This window comes from Leucoraja erinacea, chromosome 2 (genome assembly GCF_028641065.1).
Source record: "Leucoraja erinacea ecotype New England chromosome 2, Leri_hhj_1, whole genome shotgun sequence".
NCBI lineage: Eukaryota > Metazoa > Chordata > Chondrichthyes > Rajiformes > Rajidae > Leucoraja > Leucoraja erinaceus.
Window position 1 is genome coordinate 11,309,528 of NC_073378.1, and position 27,247 is coordinate 11,336,774.

The window sequence follows — 27,247 nt, forward strand, 5'->3', positions numbered from 1 at the left end:
TTCAATTTCTGATGTAGAAAAATGAATGTAATTGTTAATATTTATGAATTAAAGACTCTCTAGAATTACACTGGATAATATTAGTCATTCTTCTTGGTCAGTTAACTGCCACTATTCATTGTATCTCAACAGCAATCTAGGCTTTGTGTATTTTCATCCATTCACTTTATTTCTTTGCCATTTTCTAAATCTCTATTTACCTTACTTTGGCTCTTGCTTTTTCCTCCACTACCTTCTCCCCTTTCATTTCAGACGGATGAAGATGATGATGTTGAGGTATGGCTATTGTCTCGGGTTGAGGAGATATTGTCTGACGGAAGCATTGTCACTAAATTCACTCCGATGCTTTTTGTGTTGCTAACACTGTGCATGGCCAACATGAAGAGCAAATGATAGCCAGGCCCTCGTTTAATTGCACCCTTTCAAACAGCATTAACCTACTGCCATTGTTTCTGAGTGTTTTGACAATATAATTTCATGTACACTAATATCTGGAGAATTTGCAGTGCCTACTTTGTTTGTTTGTGTATTGTGATGGTCTTTGATTCTTTCCAGATGCAGATATCACAGAATCTCCTCAAATTCTTTTAATACTGGCTGCAGACATCAAACTTTACATGTCGACATTTAATCTGATAATGTGCAAACTGACATCCATAATTGGAATTCTTTTTCATGATTGCTGCATGATTATTATTACTAGTGTTTGTTCGGTTGTGGATTGATTCATTTGTAATTGGTCCTTTCATCAGCATTGTATAGTCACAAAATTCCCTGGCTACATCGCTCCAAATGCCATACATGTCTCATATGCTCACTGCACTGCAAGTTCATTCAGCAAAGCAATTCACAATACCGAACTGATAGAGAACATTATCGTACTTTTGACGACGTTAGGAATTCACAGCAAATTTATTCATAAGCAGGCTACTATTTCCTTATCTGAATGGTGGCCAATTAGGAAAAGGGGAGATGCAACGAGACCTGGGTGTCATGGTACACCAGTGATTGAAAGTTGGCATGCCGGTGCAGCAGGCAGTGAAGAAAGCGAATGGTATGTTAGCATTCATAGCAAAAGGATTTGAGTATAGGAGTAGGGAGGTTCTACTGCAGTTGTGCAGGGTCTTGGTGAGACCACACCTGGAGTATTGCGTACAGTTTTGGTCTCCTGAGGAAATCTGAGGAAGATTCAGATTCAAAATTGAATCATTCTATTGCCATAGAGGGAGTACAGAGAAGGTTAACCAGACTGATTCCTGGGATGTCAGGACTTTCATATGAAGAAAGACTGGGTAGACTCGGCTTGTACTCGCTAGAATTTAGAAGATTGAGGGGGGATCTTATAGAGACTTACAAAATTCTTCAGGGGTTGGACAGGCTCGATGCAGGAAGATTGTTCCCGATGTTGGGGAAATCCACAACAAGGGGTCACAGTTTAAGGATAAAGGAGAAATCTTTTAGGATTGAAATGAGAAAAACATTTTTTACACAGAGAGTGGTGAATCTCTGGAATTCTCTGCCACAGAATGTAGTTGAAGCCAGTTTATTGGCTATATTTAAGAGGGAGTTAGATGTGGCCCTTGTGGCTAAAGGGATCAGGGGGTATGGAGAGAAGGTATGTTAAGTCCTGCAGATTTCCGCAGTTATATTTGGAGATATCCACAGAACAATGCATTAGAAAGAGGAGCCGGCATGTTAGACTGCAATCGCTATACTTCCATGTGTGTGCTTACTGGAAGATGCTGTCTTATTTGTTTACATGTTAAGTCTTGTTCACATCATCAGTTCAATTAGAGTAAATTCTTAGGTACACAAAAATGCTGGAAAAATTCAGCGGGTGCAGCAGCATCTATGGAGCGAAGGAGATGGGCAACGCTTCGGGCCAAAACCATTCTTCAGACTGATAGGGGGTGGGGGGAGGCCACAGGAAGAAAGGAAAAAGGAAGAGGAGGAGCCCGAGGGCTGAGGTAGGAAGGGGAGGAGACAGCAAGGGTTAACAGAATTGTGAGAATTCAATGTTCATGCCACCAGGATGCAGACTCCCCAAGCGGAATATGAGGTGCTGTTCCTCCAACGTCCGGTGTTGCTCACTCTGGCCATGGAGGAGGCCCAGGGCAGAGAGGTCGGATATGGAATGGGAGGGGGAGTTGAAGTGCTGAGCCACCGGGAGGTCAGGTTGGTTAATGCGGACCGAGCGGAGGTGTTCGGTGGGGACCGAGCGGAGGTGTTCGGATATTCTTGTCTGATAGCCATTCACCATTCTCCATAAACTCGGCTTTAATCATGTTATGCATTGATTATTAGTATTTTTATTTTTTTATTTTTTTATTTGGCTAATGTAAAGGTGATAGTTCTATGCCAATGTCAGTGTCAACCATCGGTCCTGACGCCAGTTTGTTCAAATGTGATGTGTATGTGTTCATCATTTTTATGAACATTTCTCAGACCCATCTATTATATAGGGATTCCCGATGACAATCTGAAAATGTTGGGAAATTCAAAGCAGTGACCATGTTATGTATTAAAATTACTCATGAAGTTGCTGATACTCCTATTTTAACCTGCACAAAGTGTTTTGTAGACTTGTACTCAACAAAAAAGCAGTAGTAATATCTCTGCATTGAACTAATGACAGTATGTACCTGATTTATTGTGTAGACAGGGAAGTTCTCCAGCAACACGGCAACTGTCTCAAGTGATATCCAGCCACAGGGACTAGACTATGCAGAAGAGGCAGCGGAACATGAAAATATGAAAGCGGTTCTTAAAATGTCTCTATCAAGTGGAGAAGTTACTGCTGGAGTCCCAGGTGTGCGAACCCGAACGAGAGCAAGCAGAGGTAAAAATCACCATTTGACCTGACCCCTTGTACAGCTTTCAGTATTGTGTGGCATAGGGTTGACCGCTAATCTGCTGCTTGACTGATGCCCATTAGTCTTCCAGTAGACCGAGCGGGCGGGTGGACAGGATACTGGATGTTGGCAATGGTGCCAACATGTGGCGGTGCCTACATGTCTAAATATGTAAAAGGAATTTCACTCTGCAGTTGCACATGTAGAAAATAAAGCACCGTTACCAAAGTCATGGCCCATGCGGCCCAAATCATCATCCCAACCAAGATATCTCTTCGAAGGTAGTCCCTTCTGCCCACATTTAGCTAATATACCTCTAAACCTTTCCTATCCATCTACCCGTCCAAATATCTTTCAAATACTGTTATTGTACCTGCCTCAACTATCTCTGGAGATTCATTCCATATACCACAGCGTGGAAATGTTACCCATCAAAATCATATTAGATCCTCACCCTTTCACCTTAAACCTATCTCCTTTAGTTCTTGATTCATCTACCCTGAGGAAAAGACTGTATATTCATCCTATCTATTCCATTCATGATTTTGTAGACCCTTATAATATCACCATTCAGTCTCCTGCACTCCAAGGAATGAAGTCCTAGCCTGCCCAACCATTCCCTTTAGCTCAGGCCTTTGAGTCCTGGCAATATCCACGCACATTGTCTTTGCACTCTTTCCAGCTTAATAGCAACTTTCCAAAAGCAGGAAGATCAAAACTGAATACAATACCTGTGTGTGACTTTACCAGTATTTTAAACTTCCTAGCCCCACTTGCCCAGCTGATCAAGATGTCACTTTATCAAGAATACCTCCCATTTTAAGGCAATGTACAAACTTACTAATCATGCCTTGTACATTCTCATCCAAATCATTGATATAGATGACAAGCAGCAATGGGCACAGTACTGTTTCCCGAGGCATATCAATGGTCACAGGCCTCCAGTCGGAAAAAAACACCTTTCACCATCACCCTCTGCTTCCTTCCATGATGCCAATTCTCTATCCAGTCAGCTAGCTTTCACTGGAAGCCATACGATCTAACCGTCCAGAACAGCCTACCATGTGAACCCTTATCAACGAGCTTGTTAAAATTCCATATAGACGTCTACGACTCTGCTCTTATCAACATTCTTCGTTATTTCTTTTAAAAAGTTCAATCAAGTTTATGAAAACCACCTCCCACATTCAAAACCATGTTGACTATCTCTAATCAACCCATTTTTCCAAATGCATGTGTATCTTATGCCTCAGAATCCTGTCCAATAACTCGTATAACAAACATTAGGTTTGCGGGAAATGATGACTCCCCATTTTTCTTGCAGCCCTTCTTAAATAGCGTACAACATTAGTCACCCTTCCATCTTCAGGCACCTCACCCAGATCTAATGATCATTCATATATACCAGCCAGGACTCCTGCATTTCCTTCTCTACACTCCCGCAGTGTCCATGGATATATCTAATCTGGCCTACGTTCCTTATTTAGTTCTTCGCTTTATTAAAAAATCTGAGTTCACAGTAAATGTTGAGAAAGCAAAAGCTTTATAATGGAGAATCCAAGGTCTCTCCGATATAAATGTCACTTGCTGGTGCCCCATTAAGCCAAATGTTATGTTGATCCAACTGCAAAAGTATTTGTTCCTCAACCTCCACGTGCTATGGTTTTAACAAATCGTGCAATTGCAGAGCTCTTCTTTCACAAAGATCATTTAGCATTGCGATTACCCGGCACAGACAAGCAGTGCTGGGAACAGTCTCTCTCAGCCAAAATATTCACACTATTCAGCCATCCAGTTGTGCTGAATATCCTGGGTGCAGGTGAATTACTGAATGATCAGGACATCCGGCTAAATGCAAGGGTTTCTGGATTTCTACCCTTCAGTTGTGCAGCGAGCGGGAGAGCTGAATGTGGCAGGTTGGCAATTCAGCAGCCGCTCCACCAATCCAGCACCTGTTGCCTCGTAACCTATTGCTCCCGAAACCATAAATGCACAGGACAAGAGTCAAGTCAAGAATCAAGAGTGTTTCATTGTCATATGAAAAAGAGAACAATAAATTCTCACTTGCAGCAGTACAACAGATATATAAACATAGAACAAGGATTTTCCGGCAACTGATGGCCCACCCACTCCTATAATCCGGACAAAATCACGAGAGCTCAGTTGAAATTCCCCTAGTGGCCACAGATGGCATTGCGAGTGGCAACCACTCATCGTGAAAGAATCAACTATGTTCTCAATATATAAAGCTTTATTTCAGACACAGGTCCATATAACACATCATACAGTATAAGGAGATACAAAAAATACATTAAAAATTGCATATTAGCCTATAAGATATACAAGCTATTGCACCAATGCCATCTTAGCCTAGAAGTGAATCTATAGCAGCTTTTCAGAGGGCTGACTAGGGCTTCAATTATGTGGTTCTCTGACTTGTCCAGGCGACACATAAAACTAAACATCAGCTGTCTTAAGAGTGCCTCACAGGTTGGCACTCTAGTGGACACAAACAATTGACTGGCACTATGCCACCTAGGGATACGCAGCAGCAACCTCATTGCATCATTGTATGCTACCTTGAGCCTCTGCATACTCTTTTCCTTATAGTTAGACCACAATTGAGCATTATATAACGGTGTGATATAGGTTCTGAACAAGGAACACTTCACAGAGTCAGAGCACATAGAAAACTTCCTTATAAGTGTGTTAGCTTGAAAATAAATTTTACAGCGCTGTCGGTAGAGGTCTTTGTCATCCATCCAGTCATCGGATATGACATGACCTAGGTATTTAATTTCCTCACACACAGCAAGAGGACTGTCTGACAATTAAAAGGTCGGAAAAGTTGATTTCCTGTCCTCAGCACTTCTAACTATCATTATGCGGCTTTCTCAATCTTCTCTCCTAACTGTTTTGCAAAGACAATAAAGCGAACCTTGATTTGAACGACCCCCTTATAACAGATATTTGATATAGCGGACGGGCCTGCCAACCCATCACCGGTTTGCATCATCTTCCTGCCCGTTTAGAGGCCCAGTTCCAGTGCCGCTCCCGACTCACAAGGTCCACCAGCAAAGCCCTTTTGTCCTTCATCCACGGAAAGGACAGAAAGTGTCTGGCGCTCCAGTGTGCTTTGGACACACAGGAGAGTGGTCATTAACAGGCCATGGGTGCGTTGTTGGATCATTATCACGTGACCTCTTTTAGTCCAGAAAAACGGATAATCCAGAAAAGCTCTGGAAACTAGGGTGCCAGAAAATCAACCTGTACTCTGTGAAACTCATCATAAATAACAACAAATGTTTGCTGTATATATATATATATATATATATATTAAAAAACAGACAAATATAGAAGCAATTAGTGCAGTCAAAAATGTTGACCCCAATCTATATAGATTGGAACCTATTTGGAGGTTGTAGCGTTTAATAACCTGATGGTTATTAGGAGGAAGCTGCTCAATAATCTGGACCTTAGAGTTTTCAGACATCAATTCCTTTTACCCAATGTCAGAAGTAAAAAGAGAGGGTGGCCAGGGTGTTGTGGCGTGGGTCTCTGATGATGCTGGCAAGCTGTTTGAGGCAGCAGTTCTGTAGATTCCTTTGGTGTGGGGGGGGGGGGGGGGGGGGGGGGGATGAGATGGTCAGTACCCATGATGGACTGGGCAATGTTCACCACTTCTTGCAATCTCTTCTTCATTCCTGGGCATTTGAATTGCCGAACCATGCCTTGATGAAACCAGTTAATATGCTTTCAACTGTAGACCTGTAGAAGCTCAAGAGACTATTTGTTGACATGCAAAATCTCCTCAATCTTCAAAGGATGTAGATGCGTTGATCGGTTGTCTTTATGATTGCATCAACGTGCTGGGTCCAGGATGGAATGATACCACACAATGAGATCAGGCTTGATTTTAACCACAAGGTTGCCAGATGTAATTCCCTGACAGTGTTACATGGTTGTGCTCCTTTCAGGCCGTGTTGGCTCGTGGGCTCCAGGGAATGACGATTCCCCAAATGCCACAGACGACGCTGCAGATGAAATCATGGATCGGATTGTAAAGTCAGCGACTCAAGTGCCAAACCAGCGAGCCGTGCCTAGAGAGCGGAAGCGATCTCGTGCAAACAGGAAGTCTCGTAAGTTGCTTCTGTTGCATTTAATGCCGGGAGAAGCGTGATAGAAGTTTCAAGGATGAATCCTATTCCTGATCATTGTTCTCCCTGTTGTTGGGTCAAAAAAACACTGCCCTGTCTCCCTCTCCCACCAAGACCTTTTGACCACATGGCATGTTTCCCAATCTCACTCACATTTGGGGGAAAAAATTGGAATAACATGTTACTTTAAAATGCTATACCACCATTGATTATTTATTTTGCAGAAAAATTTCACAGTGAAATTAAAATGTAAGACTTTAAAGTATGTTAAACAAATTGAGCCATCTTTGTTGTGTTTGATCTAAAGCCAGGGACCAGATATTAAGTATATTTTGCCCCTTGGCTTGCCTGCATTGTGGATGACAAGTTGATTCAATGGGAAGAGTGAGAACACAGTTTGTTCTTCCCCACAGAACAACGTGTAAGATAGAAACTAAGGTTTTTATTCTGCGTAAAGGGTGTCGCTTTCTGACTCATCTTTATTGCAATTCTGGAACTCAAGGGCCTAAATATTGTGTATCTTTAAAAAGCACATGGTTGACTATATGGCAATGAGCAATGAGAAAAATTCTTAAGGGCTTGGACAAGCTAGATGCAGGAAGATTATTCCAGATGTTGGGGAAGTCCAGAACAAGGGGTCACAGTTTAAGGATAAGAGGGAAGTCGTTTAGGACCGAGATGAGAAAATCATTTTTACACAGAGAGTGGTGAATCTGTGGAATTATCTGCCCCAGAAGGTAGTTGAGGCCAGTTCATTGGCTATATTTAAGAGGGAGTTAGATGTGGCCCTTGTGGCTAAAGGGATCAGGGGGTATGGAGAGAAGGTAGGTACAGGATACTGAGTTGGATGATCAGCCATGATCATATTGAATGGCGGTGCAGGCTCGAAGGGCCGAATGGCCTACTCCTGCACCTATTGTCTATGTTTCTATGAATGTGGTGGACAAGGACCTCCTGCACTATTGGAGCAAGGCCTTTTACACCAAGGTACATGAGAGGTTTTGAATAAATTCCTTCATGCAGCATACCAAGTGTCCACTAAACATTAAAGAAATCTAAGTGAGTGTATTTACTTAATAGCTGAATACTTTGTAATTATGAATCAAAATTTCATAGCACAGATAAAGACAATTCAGTGTACTGGATTCAGTTCTTGCTTCTTCACAGTTTTGTAGTTGGTCCAAAATTCCTGCTCTTTCCTCTGTCTCTGCCCATTTTTCCCTGAAGATATTTCATTTTCTTCCAGTGTTGAAATGACTTCCATTGTGCATGCAAGGTTATCTCTGCAGATCACAGTAATCTGTCCCGTTTAAAACAAAGGTTCTCATTATTTTACCACTGATCATTTCGCCAATTTCCTTAATTTTCTTTTTCTCTATACCTTCTACGTCTGTAAACGGTTTTTACCATATATAATCTATCAAAACCTTTCCTACATTGAATACTAATAAATCTCCCCATAAAGGGCGTGCCCCACCAGCATGCGACTGCATGCGGTGAGCGCGACCTAACGTGGTCGCTTGAGCCGTACGGCCTCGCGGGGCCGGTCCCACTTCGATCGCCGGAGCCGTATGGAGTTGTGCGGAGCTGGTCCCGACATCGCGCGGGACTCCGAAAAATTGACACTGTCCAAAAATTCCGCGCGGCAACAGCCTGTCGGCCCGCAGCCGCATTGAGGCCGTACGCAGCGCCTCGACGGGCGTACTCAGCATCTCGACGTACGCAGCGCCTTGATGCCATACGCAGCATCATGACGGCGTACGCCTAGAGCGTGGCATTGCGCGATGACATCACCGTCCGGCGTGCCGTTGCGTGATGACGTAACCGCCCGACGCCGTGCGACGTCCAAATTCAGTCGGCCCGCCTCCTTCCCAGCTGATTGGTGAGCATGCTGTCGGGACCAGCCCCGCACAACTCTACGGCTCCGCGGTTGGAAGTGGGACCGGCCCCGCGAGGCCGTACGCCTCAAGCAACCACGTTTGGTCGCGCTAGACACATGCAATCGCATGCTGGTGGGACAGACCCTTAACTGTTGACACGAAGTGCTGGAGTAACTCAGCAGATCAAGCAGTTTCCCTGGAGAACATGGATAAGTGACGTTTTGGGTCCAGAGCCTTCTTCAGAATTTGTGTCTTTCCTTGGTAAACCAGCAACTGCATTTCCACGTTTCCCCTTAACTGTTTACATCCTGAACAACCTAATATTTTTCCAATCTCTCCATATAACTGTTTTGTAACATTTTTCCAATAAACTTTACCCATATCGTTGCTTGGGTCTTCAAATCCTTCTTCATCCACCTTATGATCCCAACTGTGGATTTCTAAAAGTTTAATGTAAAATCCTTACATTTTGATTTGCCATTGTCTTTCAATGAGTACCTCTCCACCCAACTGTGTTCAATATTATCTGCCATTTATTAATCATCTGTCCATTTTCTCTTAAACTCTTCCAACTGAGTGTGTCTGCTGGTGAAACTGTACTCGAGCAAAACATACCATGCTGGAGGAACTCAGCAGGTCAGGCAGCATCTGGGGAGGAAATGCACGGGTGTTCATTCCCAAAACTTTGCCTGTTTATTGCCTCTCCAGGTCATGCCTGACCTGCTGAACTCCTCCAACACTTTGTATTTTGCTCAAGATTCAGACAACTGCAGTTTGTTGTGTCCCCAGATGCCTATCCAGGTTTTGAAAAAAAAGGCCATGGTCCCAATACTGCCCCCTAGAGGGTGATGCCACTGTGTGCTTCCCACAGCTATTAGATAAAACAGCTATTCACATCTTTCTAACCATTGGGTTAAACTCTGGGTTAAAATGTTAATAACAAGTGTTTTGTGTCGTTCTTCATTAAATACCTTTTGTAAATTGATAAATGCATTAACCGCATTACGTCCATCAACCCCTTCAACATTTCAAAATTGCCTCTAGTTTAGTTCAGTTTAGAGATACAACGTGGAAACAGGTCCTTCAGCCCACCAAGTCCACCACCACCAGGGATCCCTGTACACTATCTTAGACACACTAGGGACAATTTACAATTACACCATGCCAATTAGCCTACAAACCTGTATGTCTTTGGAGTGTAGGGGGAAACCAGAGCTCCCAGAGAAAATTGTAAATTAAGTTTATTCCACTTCTGATTGTTTCCATGCCACCAACATGAGGCTGAATTCCCTGAGACATTTTTTTCCAGAATTGGAATAAACAAGGGCTTAGTATTCCAGTCCTCTTGCATTATTTTACACTAGATTGAAAGATTACAGCACACAACTCGATAATTTCCGTCCTTATTCCTCTCTGACAAGTAGGCTATGTTGTACCCGGGTTCTGGCAGCCAGCCCACAGTTGCAAAGTCTTTTCCTTTTTTTACTTATTTAATTCCTATTTCTTTTGTATATTTTTGGTTAGTTCGTTCGTTTTTCGACTTTGCACGCATCACTTTAATTTAATGTTTCATGTATCTTGTGGCGTTGTATGATTGTTGGCAGACCAATTTCCCTCCTGGGATAAATAAAGTTCTATCGCATCATATTGTGTTGGTTGAAAGGTATTAAGTACTTTAATACCCAACAACCTTCCTTCCCCAAGAGGCATCATTTTTGATCTCTAATCTACTTCACACATTCTTTGGTTATTTAACTTTGAGTTTCTCATTTCTATTGAATGCAAGACCTCCACTTTCACCCTCTATGTTCTACTCTGCACTTTGTTTTTAACCTCAGTCTCAATTAGGTTGTGGACAAAGAATTAAGTCACCACTTCCTGCTCGATTGTGGTCTCCTCATCTTCAGTCATTTGGCAAAATCTAGTTTTGAATGTATCTGTCCCTTCCCACGACCGTGTCCAGCTTGTATCTGACCAATCCCATATTTGAAGAGTACTCATTACTGTTTTAACTACAAATCTTTGATTCTAATCCACCAATATCTGGTCTCTTTCAATTCTCTGAAACTATCCCTCTGCTAGATAATTTTCCCTTGCCCTATTCTTGTCTTTCTCCAGAGCTACTCTAATTATATGATGATCATTCTTTACCAAATGCTTCTCCAGTGAAACACACTCACTTTCCCATCTTTAATCCCCTGAAACAGGTCTTGTGAACCTCCCTTCCGATTTGACCTGGAAACATACAGGTTAAGACGGCTCTGTGTGCGTTTCAATAATTAGCATTCTAAAAACACATTCATTTCTGTTGATTTGCTCCTAAACCCACATGGTGGGTATATCTGCACACATGCTGTGCCCAACGGCAAGTTCCATCAGTTCTCAGCTGAGCCATTAGATGGCACTCTTTCATGCAGGGGCAAGAAAAGTATACTCTGCTCAAACAGTGGAATTGGCGATGATAAACATAGAAACAGACAACAGGTGCAGGAGTAGGCCATTCGGCCCTTCGAGCAAGCACCACCATTCAATATGATCATGGCTGATCATCCAGAATTAGTACCCCGTTCTTTCTTTCTCCCCATATCCCATGATTCCATTAGCGCCACATCCAACTCTCTCTTCAACACATCCAGTGAATTGGCCTCCACTGCCTTTTGTGGCAGAGAATTCCACAGATTCTCAACTGTCTGGGTGAAAAAGTCTCAGTCCTAATGAAATGTTTTATTCTCATCTCACCCTCGGTCATTGACCTGGATGCGAATACATGATTGTCCGGAAGAATCAAGATTTTTTCTTTTAAATCATGAGATTAATTTGGACAGAACATTCAAGTAAGCAAGTATTTCTCCATTGGAAATGATGGTAACTCTTGACCATTGCAGTTATAGATGCAACTTAATATTTGAATGATTGGCCCTTCGGCCCCACGAAGACCACGGTGACCTATCACTACCTGTTCACACTAGTTTTATGGTATCCCACTTTTGCACCTGCTCCCTACACACTAGCGGCAATTTACAGAGGGCAATTACCTACAAACCCGCATGTCTTTGGGATATGGGTAGAAACTGGAATACCGGAAGAAAACCCACGTAGTCACAGGGAGAACGTGCAAACTCCACATAGGCAGCACTCGAGGTCAGGATTGAACCTGTGTCTTTGGCGCCGTGAAACAGCAGCACGACCAGGTGCACCACTGTGCTGCCCTTATCTTGAACATTTCTGGCTATAAAAATAGTTTTTATGCACTTAAACTGTTTGGTAATAGAGAAATGTTTATCCCAAAGCATTAAAGGCTGATTTGATCGTGTTTAATAATCTAAATATCCCATCGACACTCTTTAAATATTCAGGTATGTATTTTTAATATCTTAAGCAAAATGTGGCTTCTGGGATGGTGAAGTTCAGTTATGAGGAGAAACTGGAGAAGCTAGATGAGCTCTCCCTGGAGTGGAGGAGGTTAAGAAGGGTTGTGATTGAGGTATATAACATAAGGTAGCTTGCAGCAAACTACATCCCAGATCCGAGGTAGTGGAATCTGAGTATTGTATCAGAGTACTGAGTGTTAGGAGATGTGGTTCATATGGAAGGTGATCGCTGATAGGCGTGGACTTGATGGGCCGAAGGGCCTGTTTCCACACGGTGTCTCAAAAGTCAATAGACAATAGACAATAGGTACAGGAGTAGGCCATTCGGCCCTTCGATCCAGCACCGCCATTCAATGTGATCATGGCTGATCAACCCCAATCAGTATCCTGTTCCTGCCTTCTCCCCATATCCCCTGACTCCGCTATTTTTAAGAGCCCTATCTAGCTCTCTCTTGAAAACATCCAGAGAACCAACCTCCACCGCCCTCTGAGGCAGAGAATTTCACAGACTCACCACTCTCAATGAATTTAAGCCAGGCATAAACTTTGCCCCGGGAGTAGACATTGCTTAAAAAATACAGGATGAACTGGTTCAGTCCATTTTACAGGCAAGCGTTTAGAAAATATATTTTTTAATAAGTCTAAAGATAGACAACCCCAACAATTAAAGACATGGGTTTAGAGCAAAGAGGAAGAGATGCAGAGGAGATATGAGGGAGATTATCATACGGTAAGCAATATACTACTTGAGAAATTGGTTGAGGCAGTCAATGATCATATTGATCGATCCATATTAATGACAAATATGATCATTGTTGATTTGCCACAAGCATCATTTCCCCCTCCGTCAGCTCTCTGTGGCCATCAATTCTAGAATGCAGAACAGTACAGCACAAGAATGGGCCCTTTAGCGGGCTTCTACCGCTGCACCATCGAGAGCATCCTTACCAACTGCATCACAGTATGGTATGGCAACTGCTCTGTCTCCGACCGGAAGGCATTGCAGAGGGTGGTGAAAATTGCCCAACGCATCACCGGTTCCTCACTCCCCTCCATTGAGTCTGTCCAAAGCAAGCGCTGTCTGCGGAGGGCGCTCAGCATCGCCAAGGACTGCTCTCACCCCAACCATGGACTGTTTACCCTCCTACCATCCGGGAGGCGCTACAGGTCTCTCCGTTGCTGAACCAGCAGGTCGAGGAACAGCTTCTTTCCAGCGGCTGTCACTCTACTCAACAACGTACCTCGGTGACTGCCAATCACCCCCCCCCCCCGGACACTTATTATTATTTATTCAAATCGTTGCTATGTTGCTCTTCCAGGGAGATGCTAAATGCATTTCGTTGTCTCTGTACTGTACACTGACAATGACAATTAAAATTGATTCTGAATCTGAATCTGAATTTAGCCCATAATGTCTGTGCCAAACATGATGCCAAGACCATCTCTTATCCACCTGCACATAATCCACATTCCTCCATTCCCTGCTGATCCAAAAGTCTCTTAAATTGCACTATTGTAGCTACCTCATCACCATCCCTGGCAGCAAGTTACATACAGGCACTCACCAACCTGTGTGTAAACAAAATGTTGTCCCACACATCTTTAAACTTTACTTTCTAGCATTTCATTTTTCCCTGGATTCTCTCAACTTCCCTTCTTAAATGAAGGAACAACATTAGCTACTCTCCAGTCCTCAAAGAAACAGTCTTAGCTGTTCAACAGTCAGAAAGCTTAGAAACAAGCCTTTAGGCCCATTGATTCTATGCCAACCATCATGTCTACCCAGACTAGTCCCACTTGCATGTGTTAATTCCCGGCTTATTCAGTTTCAGTTTAGTTTATTGTCACGAGTACCGAGGTACAGTGAAAAGCTTTTGTTGCGTGCTAACCAGTCAGCGGAAAGACAATACATGATTACAAAACTTACAAAATTCTTAAGGGGTTGGACAGGCTAGATGCAGGAAGATTGTTCCCGATGTTGGGGAAGTCCAGAACAAGGGGTCACAGTTTAAGGATTTGAGGGAAATCTTTTAGGACCGAGATGAGAAAAACATTTTTCACACAGAGAGTGGTGAATCTCTGGAATTCTCTGCCACAGAAGGTAGTTGAGGCCAGTTCATTGGCTATATTTAAGAGGGAGTTAGATGTGGCCCTTATGGCTAAAGGGATCAGGGGGTATGGAGAGAAGGCAGGTACGGGATACTGAGTTGGATGATCAGCCATGATCATATTGAATGGCGGTGCAGGCTCGAAGGATTGAATGGCCTACTCCTGCACCTAATTTCTATGTTTCTATTACAATCGAACAATTTACAGTGTACAGATACGTGATAAGGGAGTACCATTTAGTGTTTCTTGTTTCATAATACCTGTTAAGATGCTGCTCAAATGTTATTACTGTTCCTGCCTCCATCACCTTCTCTGGCAGCTCCTTCAGACACCAATTACTTTGTATTAAAAACGTAGCCCTCTTTTCCCCTTTAAACCTCTTCACTCTCACCTTAAGCTTATGCATCCATTTTGACACAACAGCCATGGGAAACAGAATATCTACCCTGTTGGGCTCCTGACGGGCACCCGAAAAAGGGACCACATCACCCCGATCCTGGCCTCTCTCCACTGGCTCCCTGTGCGGTTCCGTATAAACTTCAAGACCCTCCTCCATGTCTCCAAAGCCCTCAAATGGGCTTGCACCCACCTACATAAAAAGTCTTCTCACCCACCACTCCACCTCCAGGCTCCTCAGATCAGCCGACTTGGGGCTGCTGAATATCCCGCGGTCTAGACATAAGCTCAGGGGCGACCGTGCCTTTGCGGTTGCAGCCCCTAGACTGTGGAACAGCATCCCCCTTCCCATCAGAACTGCTCCCTCCATCGACTCTTTTAAGTCTAGACTAAAGACTTATCTATACTCCCAAGCCTTTCCTGATGTCCTCTGAGTGAGGGCTACATGTATATATGTATGTAGCTTGTTTTGTTGTGCTATTCTTATAACAAATAATAAAGCACTTTGGCCAACGAGTTGTTTTTTAAATGTGCTATATAAATAAATGTGACTTGACTGTCTATTTCTCTCAAAATTCTCCATACCTCTCACATCTCACATACCATGTCACATCTCGGGCTCTTTCCCTCCAAGGAAAATAGACCTAATCTATCCAATCTCTCTGTTAACCGCATGCCTCCAATTCTCCAGTATTTCTCTCTTATCTAATTCCTCTTTAAATAACTCCAATGATCTAATCTCCATGAAATTCCAGCAGAGTTACCTTCCTCTGTGCAAAGTTTCCATGCATCCAATTTTAATGGTGGCACGCTAATCTTGCAACTATAACTCGTCAATCAAAACTCGACCACAAGTGGAAATATCTACCTTGTCAGGCCCCCCCACAAAGAATCTTCTATATTTTATTCCCCTGCACTCTGTAACCATACACCCAGTTTTCCCTCACCTTTCCTTCTCCCTCAAACTATTTGTCCCATGGCATGAGACACAGTGTGAGTGGACAAGCAGCAGGCATTATTAAAACCAAGGTTCAAACCTGATGAAGCTATAACATGGGATCACAAACATACTAAGCAGCATCATATTTACAAAGGCCAAGGTGCCGACCCAAAATATCGTTTGTCCATCTCCCTTCTCAGGTACTGCCTGACCCGCTGAGTTCCTTCAGCAATTTGAGGTTTACTCAAGCATTTCCACGCCCCTGGATTACGTCAGAGTTCTTGCCACATCCATACCCAAGCATCTCTTTACACAGATAACACAAAGTGTTGGAGTAGCTCAGCAGGTCTGGAGATTATGGATGGGTGATGTTTTGCGTCAGACACGACTCAAAACTGATTGTAAGGGGGGGTGGTTAAAGAAGGCTGGAACAGAGGAGGAGCAGACAAAGCCTGACAGGTGATGGATGGGCATGCAGGGGAGGGAGAAGATGGTTGGACAAAGGTAAGAGATGAAAAGACAGAAGGTGTGAGACAAAAGGATTGAAGAGTTGCGAATTGTGAAGCTAGAGGATGGAAGTTGGGTGGAGGGGGAGGAGAGAAATGGGTGCAAGTCCAGGTGGGGTGCAGGGAGGTTGAGAGGGATGTGTGCAAATAAGGGAGAGAGGGAGATTTTTGTAGTTACCTAAAAATAGATAATTCAATGTCCATAATATAGTAAGCTATCCAAGCAGATTATGAGCTGATACCCAGACTCTTTACACGGACATAAGGCAGCAAATGCAGAAAATATTATCATGATCTGCTTCCCTATTTCTCTCCCCCTACCTACAAGTTATCTTGAAGAAATGTGCTGTGAAATAAACCAATTTGTTCAAAAGATCACTTAAAAATTATGCAGAAAAAAAATCATACCCAAGTAGTTCCACGCAAAGTCATACTGAGCAAACTTGGTTCAGCAAACCTTTCTTGGTTTTCAAGTTAATGGACAGAGCCTTTAATGGTGCTAACATATGGCATTTGACTCGCCCCTAGCTCGTTCCACTCACATGTTCCATAATAACGAAGAGTGCGTTCTACTCAGTCCAATTCTGTGTTCAGCCAAACAGATAGTGGCTGACTCTCACAGAGAGAAATTTGTGTTCCATTTAACATTCCGAGCTTAAATTTATTCATTTTAAAAAAAGACACAAAGTAACTCAGGGATCAGATAGTATTTATGCAGAAAACCAGCAGTACCTTTTATATATATTATTATTATTCTTTTTGGTTTATTTCATTTTCTTATGCAATTGTAGCTTTAGAAAGGGAAGAAGCAGGATTTGTTTTACCCACAGGGCAGGCCAAACTGCTCATTGCATGTTCATTTCATTTCCATTACCATTGCAGTTTCAAGCATAGTGCAGGCCAAACAGCTCATTGCATTTTCATTTTGTTCCCAGCACAGGGCTGGCCAAACAGCTCATTGCATTTTCGTTTCATTTGCATTGCCATTGCAAAGGGCAGGCCAAACAACTCATTTCATTTTCATTAGGGGTAACAAATCATTTATTGCAAGTACATTGCAGACTTTCATTTCAGTTGATTCACAGCTTAGAATGACAGTTGTGGCCTCCCTCGCGATCTTGCACTGTGACTGACTCACGTCCAGGCATCCAAGGTTTTATTGTCCTGCCCCCCCACCCCCGGAAGGGGCATTACCTTCATCGTGGTGATTGACAGGCGAGAGGACCAATCAGCTGATCTCAAGGTTTTTTAAACACCCATAACTTTTTTATTTTTCATCGATGGGAAAAATCCTCGGGGCTGGCTCTGTGGAGGAGGACTGTGAGTAAGATGGCCAAAAATCACAGCTAAACAGGGTAGCTTTTTTTTCTAAAATCAATATACAATGCAGACAGGAAGTGGTCAAGATGAGACTTTTAATTATATAGTTATCACAAAGTATGCTCAACATCTTGACATATGGAGGGATTTTAGTTTAGTTTAGCGATACAGCTTGGAAACTGACCCTATGGCCCATCAAGTCCACCTCAACCAGTGATCACACATACACTGGTCTCTCCAACACACTAGGGACAATTTACAGAAGCCAATTAAAGCTACAAACCTGCAGATTTGAGGAAACTGGAGCACCCAGAGGAAACTGCAGTTGGTCAATGGCGGAATGTACGATCTCCATACAGACAGCACCCGTAGTCAGGATCGAACCTGGGTCTCTGGCGCTGTAATGCAGCAACTGTAGCACTGCGCCACTGCCGCCATGATTATTATTTTGTAACTGAAAATGTTGACAATGTAATGCCTTAAAAAAACAACGTGACCTTCTTTATGTATCTGTATTTTTTTTTCTCTATTTCTCTTGCAGTAAGAAGAACATTAAAGAATGGCTTGACACCTGAAGAGGCCAAAGCACTTGGTCTGGTCAGCACTTCTGAGATGCAATTGTGAAATTAATTGAGCATGAACTGCGACAGAAAACATCACTAGCACCTGAGCAAGGCACTGCTAGAAAATCCAACTGCCGACCATTTGCTGCTCATGGTATCCAGTCATCACCCAGCTCCATTCATCATATGCTGCGTATGAGAAACGAGAGCTGCTAGAAAGAGATGGCACATTTGGCACTAAATTTCTGACAGCTTTTTTTAAAAAACAAAATAAATCAGGATTGTTCAGAAATATTTATACCTAGGTAAAAGTATGCCTTTTAAAACCAAAACTGAATTGATTAGAAGACTTTAATGGGTAAGCTGTTGTATGTGATATGTTTACATTGGCTTTACTTGTAACGTATTTGTGCGGCAGTAACGTGCACCATTTCTGTGTAAATGCCAGGCCTTAAAGAGACAGTCTGCTGATGTTGGCTTGCCACAATCCCGGCTGCCTGTCAGGAGGTGTAGGAAGGAACTTCAGATGCTGGTTTAAAGCAAAGATAGACACAAAGAGCGAGCGTAACTCAGCGCGACAGGCATCATCTCTGGAGAGAAGGAATGGGTGGCGTTTCAGGTCGAGACTTCTCCTGTCTGAAGAAGGGTCTCGACCCGAAGCGTCACCCATTCCTTCTTTCCAGCGGTGCTTCCTGTCCCGCTGAGTTACTCCAGCTTTTTGTGTCTATCTGCCTATCAGGATTTTCATCTGACTGCTGACCAACCTGAATCCAAAGGAAAGGATTTAATACAACCTGACAAGTAATCGTTCAATTCTAAAAAAAAAAAAAGCACTATGTTTGTGGTCCTCTTTGATAATGGTATTATTTTCTCTGGAGTATCAGTGTCGTTCAGTGTTTCTAAAAGTACGTTCTAACTGTTATAGAATGCTGGACTAGTTGGGACAGTAAAGGTTCCCAAACAGGCATCATCACAGTATTGATTCAGTTGATTTAATTATTACAGGCTTAAAGGGGATTGTATTTGTAAAGGTGAAATTGCCTTTTTTAAACAATAAATACTGCAATTATTTCTAAAATTAGGATTGCAGTAATATTATTTTTGACCAGCTCCTTCCTGTCAGTGCTGGTAAGGTAATTGTTTTTGTCGATTAATTGATTATGTTCATTATGATGGCAATGGAATGCATTGGTGCCATAAGAGATAAAGATCCAAGTGGGATCTCTGCACAATGTCTTGGTACATTAGCTGGTGACCAGAGCTTAGGCCAAATTTCAGGGACTCACCCCAGCTAAACCTCCAGTTTTAATGGAGGTGTGATAAAGATGGGTGGCCAACCAATGCACGCACCAAAGGTGAACAGATATGTAAACATTGTCATAAGGCTGTCAACCTTCACTTAGGAGACTCAGTTTTAGGAATAATCAGCTAGCTTATTCTCGATCTGGGGAAACTCAGCAGGTGAAAGGAAAGAGGGCTAAAGTCATACCATAATTGCTATTACAGCAGCTTGCAGACAAACGGATTACAGATATATCAAGCTAACCAATAATAATTCTATCCTCATTTCTGGCTCATTCACCCTCAAACTCCAGGAAAGGCTTTCTCTGCCTCCGGAGCATAAAACTGTAATGAATTTATCTTCAAGCCCATCTTGAGAACTGCTTGACAACCAGGAAAATTGTACGTCCAAGTTTCCTAACCCAAATAAAGATAAACTCCAATGCCATGGCGATTTAGAACAGCTACAATCCAGAAAAAAATCCTAGTTTGTTCTAACAGGATGCTCCAAGTACCATCAACTTTCTTTCAATGATCAAATAAGAATTCTACATTTATATTACAATAACTGTTGTATTCTACTCTCCTTTTGAGCTGCATATTTTTTTTTATCAGAACTGTCCTATGGATTTTGAAAGATTTGTTTCTCATCTTGGCAATATAAAACCATTTCGATTTTCATATTTGATATTTTACCATTAGTGTTGCCTGATTTAAAGAGCAGAGGTTGTTGAAAATAATTGATGCACTGAGAGTCTTTTTCCATTTGGCTTCTTATTTTCATATTTTATAAATTAATACAAAGTAATTCATCATAATTATTCTTTTTCCAGGTTACTTGGTCTTAACATAATGGTTGTCCTGGTGTTGGTAAAACCTGTGCTCAATAAATCAGTCAGTATTATGATTGGCTTTTACCACACTCTTCTTTAACAAGAACCCATAGCTGCTACCAGATAACATCCCAAACGCTAGGTAATGATTTCCATTCAGTAGATTAATCTAGCCTTGGCCTGCAACACAGCAACTGTCTCTTTAACTTGGAGTACATAAGGTGACTGCATTACATTGGCAGCATGAGCATTGGATTCTTCTAAGGTTACGTACTCCGTAATGAACCTTCCTGGTGTGGGTGGAAAAAGCTGGATTTATTGTTTTTTTTTCCAAAAAGCGATCGAGAAAGAAACACTCAAAATGTAATCCTTTCCAACCTGAAGCCAGGCTTCCCTGCAAACTCTGCACTTTTACTGGATATAGTGAAGCATATGATCAGGCTGCATAGGTTTTTTTTCAAAGGTTTGCTGGACCTTGCGATACCATGGCAAGGACATATGCAAACTTTTAAACACTGAAGCTACACCAGAAGTAGTCAATTGCCACTTGTGGTCAAAGGAGAAAGAAAAACTTACACCAATTTTCTCTTAATTGGAAAATAACTTCAGAAATATTAACACCGTTTTATATTGATAAGGGGGGAATTGTAAAGAAAATAGCAGTTTTTAAAGTCTTGTAAAGTAGAATGGGCAAGTTTTTAAGAACAAAAATAAAGAAGGATAATGCTGTACAGTTGTGTAAATGTCACTCTCCATGATGTTTCTGTGTAGTATAGTGTAAGATAAATCAGACACACTGGTGGCAGTGTTATTCTGTGAATTGTAATTTAAAGAAAGCCATGCATGGTCATTTATTTACTTCATGAATCGCTCATAATAGATAAGGGAGTTTGTTACATGTTACATTTGTGTGTGAAATTGCATTTGTCTTGTGTTTTTACTCTAAGGACTTGAAACTACTGTTGTGGAACACTTCACTCTACAGATAACATATATTCCACTTTAGGATGCCATGTTGCCACATTAATTAATGCCAGTGAGAAGGAGCACCAGTCCACCTGATCCTCCCTCTCTATCCATGCACCTCTCTCCATTAAGTACTGCAATATCCTTGGGTGCCATTCAAAGTAATGATATGAAACTGGCTACCAAAACCCATATTTTAACTCTCACCATAACTCAATTCAACAGCTTGCAGCAACAGTACTGTGTACAAACATATTGCAATAAAGCTTTATGAAGCAGACTTTTTCCAGTTTTCTTTTGTGGTGAATGCTCAATCTCAGCAGGCGGAAGTCACAGATGTGAGCGCAGTCCTGCAGCATTTGATTTTGTGTAAAAAGGAACTGCACATGAAGGTATATACCGTAGATAGTCACAACGTGCTGGAGTAATTCAATGTGTCAGGCAACATCTCTGGAGATTCCTGGGATGTCAGGACTGTCTTATGAAGAAAGACTGAATAGACTTGGTTTATACTCTCTAGAATTTAGGAGATTGAGAGGGGATCTTATAGAAACTTACAAAATTTTTAAGGGGTTGTACAGGCTAGATGCAGGAACATTGCCCCCGATGTTGGGGAAGTCCAGGACAAGGGGTCACAGCTTAAGGATAAGGGGGAAATCCTTTAAAACCGAGATGAGAAGAATTTTTTTTCACACAGAGAGTGGTGAATCTCTGGAACTCTCTGCCACAGAGGGTAGTCGAGGCCAGTTCATTGGCTATATTTAAGAGGGAGTTAGATGTGGCCCTTGTGGCTAAGGGGATCAGGGGGTATGGAGAGAAGGCAGGTACGGGATACTGAGTTGGATGATCAGCCATGATCATATTGAATGGCGGTGCAGGCTCGAAGGACCGAATGGCCTACTCCTGCACCTAATTTCTATGTTTCTATGGAGGAAAATGATGTGTGACATTTCAGGTCAGGACCCTTCTTCAGACTTGGTGCTCATCTGATGTGCTGATGCACCATCTGAAGTAGGGACCCGTCAAGAAATGTCACCCATCCTTTTTCTCCAGGGATGCTCAGTTACTCCAGCACTTGATGTCTATCTTCAGCATTAGATTTTTCCAGATAGAATCTTATTCTAGAACACTTTTCTCACAACGAAAACCAATTTCCCAATCACACCCCTGGCTAGTGGCATCTCTGAGGGTTTAAGAAGGAACTGCAGATGCTGGAAAATCAAAGGTAGACAAAAGTGCTGGAGAAACTCAGCGGGTGCAGCAGCATCTATGGAGCGAAGGAAATAGGCAACGTTTCAGGCTGAAACGTTGCCTATTTCCTTCGCTCCATAGATGCTGCTGCACCCGCTGAGTTTCTCCAGCACTTTTGTCTACCATCTCTGAGGGTGCAGTTTATGGGGTGGAATTGTGAAATGAATCATGAAAACGTTATTATTTCATGTCAATGTTATGTCGTGCTGACCTTTCTTTGGAAGTTCTGGGCTCCAGGGTGGCTGTGGCACCTTCTGCCAGGCCAGCAGCCTCATGCCCCTGTCCCACTTAGGAAACCTGAACGGAAACCTCTGGAGACTTTGTGCTCGACCCAAGGTTTCCGTCCGGTTCCCGGAGGTTTTTGTTAGTCTCCCTACCTGCTTCCACTTCCTGCAACCTCCGGCAACCACCTGCAACCTCCAGGAACCGCACGGAAACCTTGGGTGGGGCGCAAAGTCTCCAGAGGTTTCCGTTCAGGTTTCCTAAGTGGGACAGGGGCATTAGAGTGTACACAGGCAGTGCAAACTTACACAGACATCATGGTAGGGACTCTGCCTGTAGCAGTACAACACAGAAGGTCAGAAACTGGCTGCAAGGAGACAAGACATTAAACAAAATGGCAATGTAGAGCAAAGTTTAAAAATGATCCAAAGGCATTGGGGATGAACATCAGCTTTGACCGGTAGCGAGTGGTATCTATGTACCTGCACCAACCAGGTGGTCTCTGCCTGGCCTTGTGTCACAAAACATCTCCTAGCAGCTACGCTGGACAGAGCATATACCAGCAACAGGCAGCCAGTGACATTGGGGTCATGGAAGAACTACGTGAACTATTTATGAAAGTATTTGTTTTTCTACAGAGGGATTTGAGGGTCCAAGTGCATAATTGTCTGGAATTGGTAACACAAATAGATAGATGCAAACAGGACGTTTGTTTTCCTTGATCAGGGCATTAAGCATAAGTCAGAAGGTCAACGTGTAGCTTTATAGGACTTTGGCTCAACCATGTGTGGAGTATTGTGTGCAGTTCTGGTCACACCATTACAGGAAGGACGTCAAGTCTTTGGAAAGGGTGCAAAAGAGGTTTACCAGAATTATGTCTGGATTAGGGGGTATTAGCTACAGAGGTTGGACAGAATTGGAATGTTTTCTGCAGAACGCCCAAGGTTGAGGAGAGACCTGATACTAGTATATCAAATTATGAGAGTCATAAATAGGGTAGACAGTTAGAACTAAATACTAGAAAGCATAGCTTTAAGGTGAAAGGTGCAAAATTTATAGATGTGCAGGGCAAGTTTTTTTTACCCAAAGGGCAGTGAGTGCCTGGACCATGCTGACAAAGGTGGTGGTGGAGGCAGATACAATAGTCAAAGTCAAAGTATCCTTTATTGTCATTCAGACCTTTCGTGCCTTGCAGTCATACATATAATAATAATAACTTTATTTATAAAGCGCTTTTAGACAACATCAGTTACCACAAAGTGCTGTACATGGGAAGTCAACAAAAAGTTATTACAAACTACTAAAACCATTAAGACGACAGGACTATAAAAACAGTAAAAATTAAAAGGCATTCAAAGCACTAAAACAGGAACAAAGTCTCAGCCAGTGTCGAAAGCCAGTGAACAAAAGTGAGTTTTTAGGGAGGATTTAAAGATGGACAGTGAAGGGGCCTGTCTGATCTGCAGCGGCAAGGTGTTCCAGAGTGCCGGGGCAGCAACAGAAAATGTTCTATCCCCTCTGAGCTTCCGCTTAGACCTTGGTACCTTGGTACATATAATAAAAATAACAAAAACACACAATAAACACAAATTTAACATCCACCACAGTGAGTTCACCAGGCACCTCCTCACTGTGATGGAAGGAAAAAGTCTTAAAGTCTTTGTCTCTTCCCTCCTTGTTCTCCCTCTGCGCTGAGGCGATCCAGGCTTCCGATGTTGTGATCCCGCCGGGCGATGGTAAGTCAGTCCCGCGGCTGAATCCGAGCTCCGCGAACGGGCCGGTTCAAACTCCACGGCCCGGGGTGGTCGAACGCTGCCAAAGCTCCGAAGTCGGGCTGCCGCTGGAACGCCGCCACACTTAAGACTTTTGGATAGACACATAGATATGCAGGGAATGGAGGGATATGGATTATGTACAGGTAGATAAGCATCTGTTTAGGCATCATGCTCGCACAGACATTTTGGCCGATGGACTGATTCCTGAGCAGTACGAATCTACAGCACATGATGTCTACGTATCTGTTTTATGTAGATAAGTCTCAAAGTGAATGTCCCACTTGCACAAGGATTCCCAATGCAACCACAGGAACGTGGAATCCCAGGCCTTTTATTTTGTCATCCAGGAGTTTGATTATTTTTTAAGTTTCAAGTTCAAGTTTACATTTATTGGCACAGTGAAATTTGGGTTGCCATGGAGACATACGAATAAAAAGAGCACAACACACGATAGAATTTAACATAAACATCCCCACACAGCGGAATCAATGTTTCCCACTGTGAGGGATGGCAATAAAGTTCAGTCATCTTCCTCCTTGTTAATCCGTGGCTGAGGCCTCCGCAGTCTCCGCTACGGCGGCCCGATGTTCAGGCCCTCTCGCCGGGATGATCGAAACTCCGATGTCGGAAAGGAAGAACATCCTCAGCGGCTTGGAGTTTCCGAATCGGCCACTTCCTACCGGAGACTGCGGCTCCCGAAGTCTTCAGGTCGAGGTGGGCGGAGATTCATCACTGGTGGCCCTCGGCTAACGGATCCCAGGACCCTGCGATGTTAAGGTCAGCAGCGCCCGCGGCTGGAAGCTCCGCAGACCACAGCTCCACGGTGTTAAAATCGGCAGTCCCAGCACTCCGGAGCTTCACACGGCAACTCCAGTAAGGCATCGCCCGCTCCGCGATGGTACTTCAGTGCTGCTCCGCTGCTGAAGCTGAAACTCTGGCTGGTCTCCGGCAGGAAAGGCCGCGCCAATCCAGAGGGTAGGCCGCGAGGAGGGGATGAAGGTAGTGGCTAAGAAAATCAATTCCCCCTCTCCCCCACCTCCCTCCCTACATAAAAATAGACAATAGGTGCAGGAGTAGGCCATTTGGCCCTTTGAGCCAGCACCACCATTCAATGTGATCATGGCTGATCATCCCCAATCAGTACCCCGTTCCCGCCTTCTCCCCATATCCCCTGACTCCACTATTTTTAAGAGCCCTATCTAGCTCTCTCTTGAAAACATCCAGAGAACCTGCCTCCACCGCCCTCTGAGGCAGAGAATTCCACACACTCACTACTCTCTGTGAGAAAAAGTGTTTCCTCGTCTCCGTTCTAAATGGCTTACTCCTTATTCTTAAACTGTGGCCCCTGGTTCTGGACACCCCAACATCAGGAACATGTTTCCTGCCTCTAGCATGTCCAAACCCTTAACAAATATGTTTCAATCAGATATCCTCTCATCCTTCTAAACTCCAGAGTGTACAAGCCCAGCTGCTCCATTCTCTCAGCATATGACAGTCCCACCATCCCGGGAATTAACCTTGTAAACCTACGCTGCACTCCCTCAATAGCAAGAATGTCCTTCCTCTAACTAGGGGACCAAAACTGCACACAATACTCTAGGAGTGGTCTCACTAGGGCCCTGTACAACTGCAGAAGGACCTCTTTGCTCCTATATTCGATTCCTCGTGTTATAAAGGCCAACATGCCATTCGCTTTCTTCACTGCCTGCTGTACCTGCATGCTTACTTTCATAGACTGATTTACAAGGACCCCCAGATCCCATTATACTTCCCCTTTTCCCAACTTGACGCCAAAGACTAAAAGACCTCCAAAGCCACACTTTTTGATGGACTAAAAATAAAAAAAAGGATGAAAGGACCAACAGACGGGGCAGCCATACTCAAAGGCCCCACGCCCGCTGCCCAGGTCCACCATCTGTTAATTAGCTCTTTCTGTTCACACACTGCAATGCTCACAATGAAACCCGTTGTGCACTTGGTGACTGCTTTGGAGAACACCTTTATCCAGTCCAGAATAATGCCGAGTTTCCAGAGGTTTCGCACTTTAAGAAAAGCATCAGAAGGAGGCAGTCGGATCTGGATCCTTCACTGACATTCAATGTGATCTTGGCCGATCTGAACCGGCCCTCGCCTCCTCCATGGTCTCCACAGGCACTCCATTCCCTAAGCTTTCACCAATCAGAGCATTGAGTATAGAAGCTGGGATGTAATGTTAAAATTGTACAAGGCATTGGTGAGACCAAATCTGGAGTATGGTGTACAATTTTGGTCGCCCAATTATAGGAAGGATGTCAACAAAATAGAGAGAGTACAGAGGAGATTTACTAGAATGTTGCCTGGGTTTCAACAACTAAGTTACAGAGATAGGTTGAATAAGTTAGGTCTTTATTCTCTGGAGCGCAGAAGGTTAAGGGGGGACCTGATAGAGGTCTTTAAAATGATGAGAGGGATAGACAGAGTTGATGTGGACAAGCTTTTCCCTTTGAGAATAGGGAAGATTCAAACAAGAGGACATGACTTCAGAATTAAGGGACAGATGTTTAGGGGTAATATGAGGGGGAACTTCTTTACTCAGAGAGTGGTAGCGGTGTGGAATGAGCTTCCAGTGGAAGTGGTGGAGGCAGGTTCATTGGTATCATTTAAAAATAAATTGGATAGGCATATGGATGAGAAGGGAATGGAGGGTTATGGTATGAGTGCAGGCAGGTGGGACTAAGGGGAAAAAAAAAAATTTGTTCGGCACGGACTTGTAGGGCCGAGATGGCCTGTTTCTGTGCTGTAATTGTTATATGGTTATATATGGTTATATATGGTTAATAGATCTA

The 27,247-nt window shown here is 43.2% G+C and overlaps 1 protein-coding gene across 9 annotated transcripts in view; it reads left to right on the forward strand.

The window, feature by feature from the left end:
- The window catches only part of LOC129706915 (FH1/FH2 domain-containing protein 3-like), a 649,864-nt gene extending 628,411 nt beyond the window's left edge, over nucleotides 1-21,453 (forward strand). For 7 of the 9 annotated variants that reach the window (XM_055651616.1, XM_055651562.1, XM_055651571.1 and 4 more), the window contains 4 exons: nucleotides 253-276; nucleotides 2,659-2,839; nucleotides 6,830-6,991; nucleotides 18,073-21,453. In XM_055651616.1, coding sequence (XP_055507591.1) covers nucleotides 253-276; nucleotides 2,659-2,839; nucleotides 6,830-6,991; nucleotides 18,073-18,155 — 450 coding nt within the window. In that variant the 3' untranslated portion in view covers nucleotides 18,156-21,453. The remainder of the gene's footprint in view (nucleotides 1-252; nucleotides 277-2,658; nucleotides 2,840-6,829; nucleotides 6,992-18,072) is intronic. The other 2 variants (XM_055651624.1, XM_055651630.1) reach the window with 1 other exon arrangement.
- The last annotated feature ends 5,794 nt before the right edge of the window (nucleotides 21,454-27,247 follow it).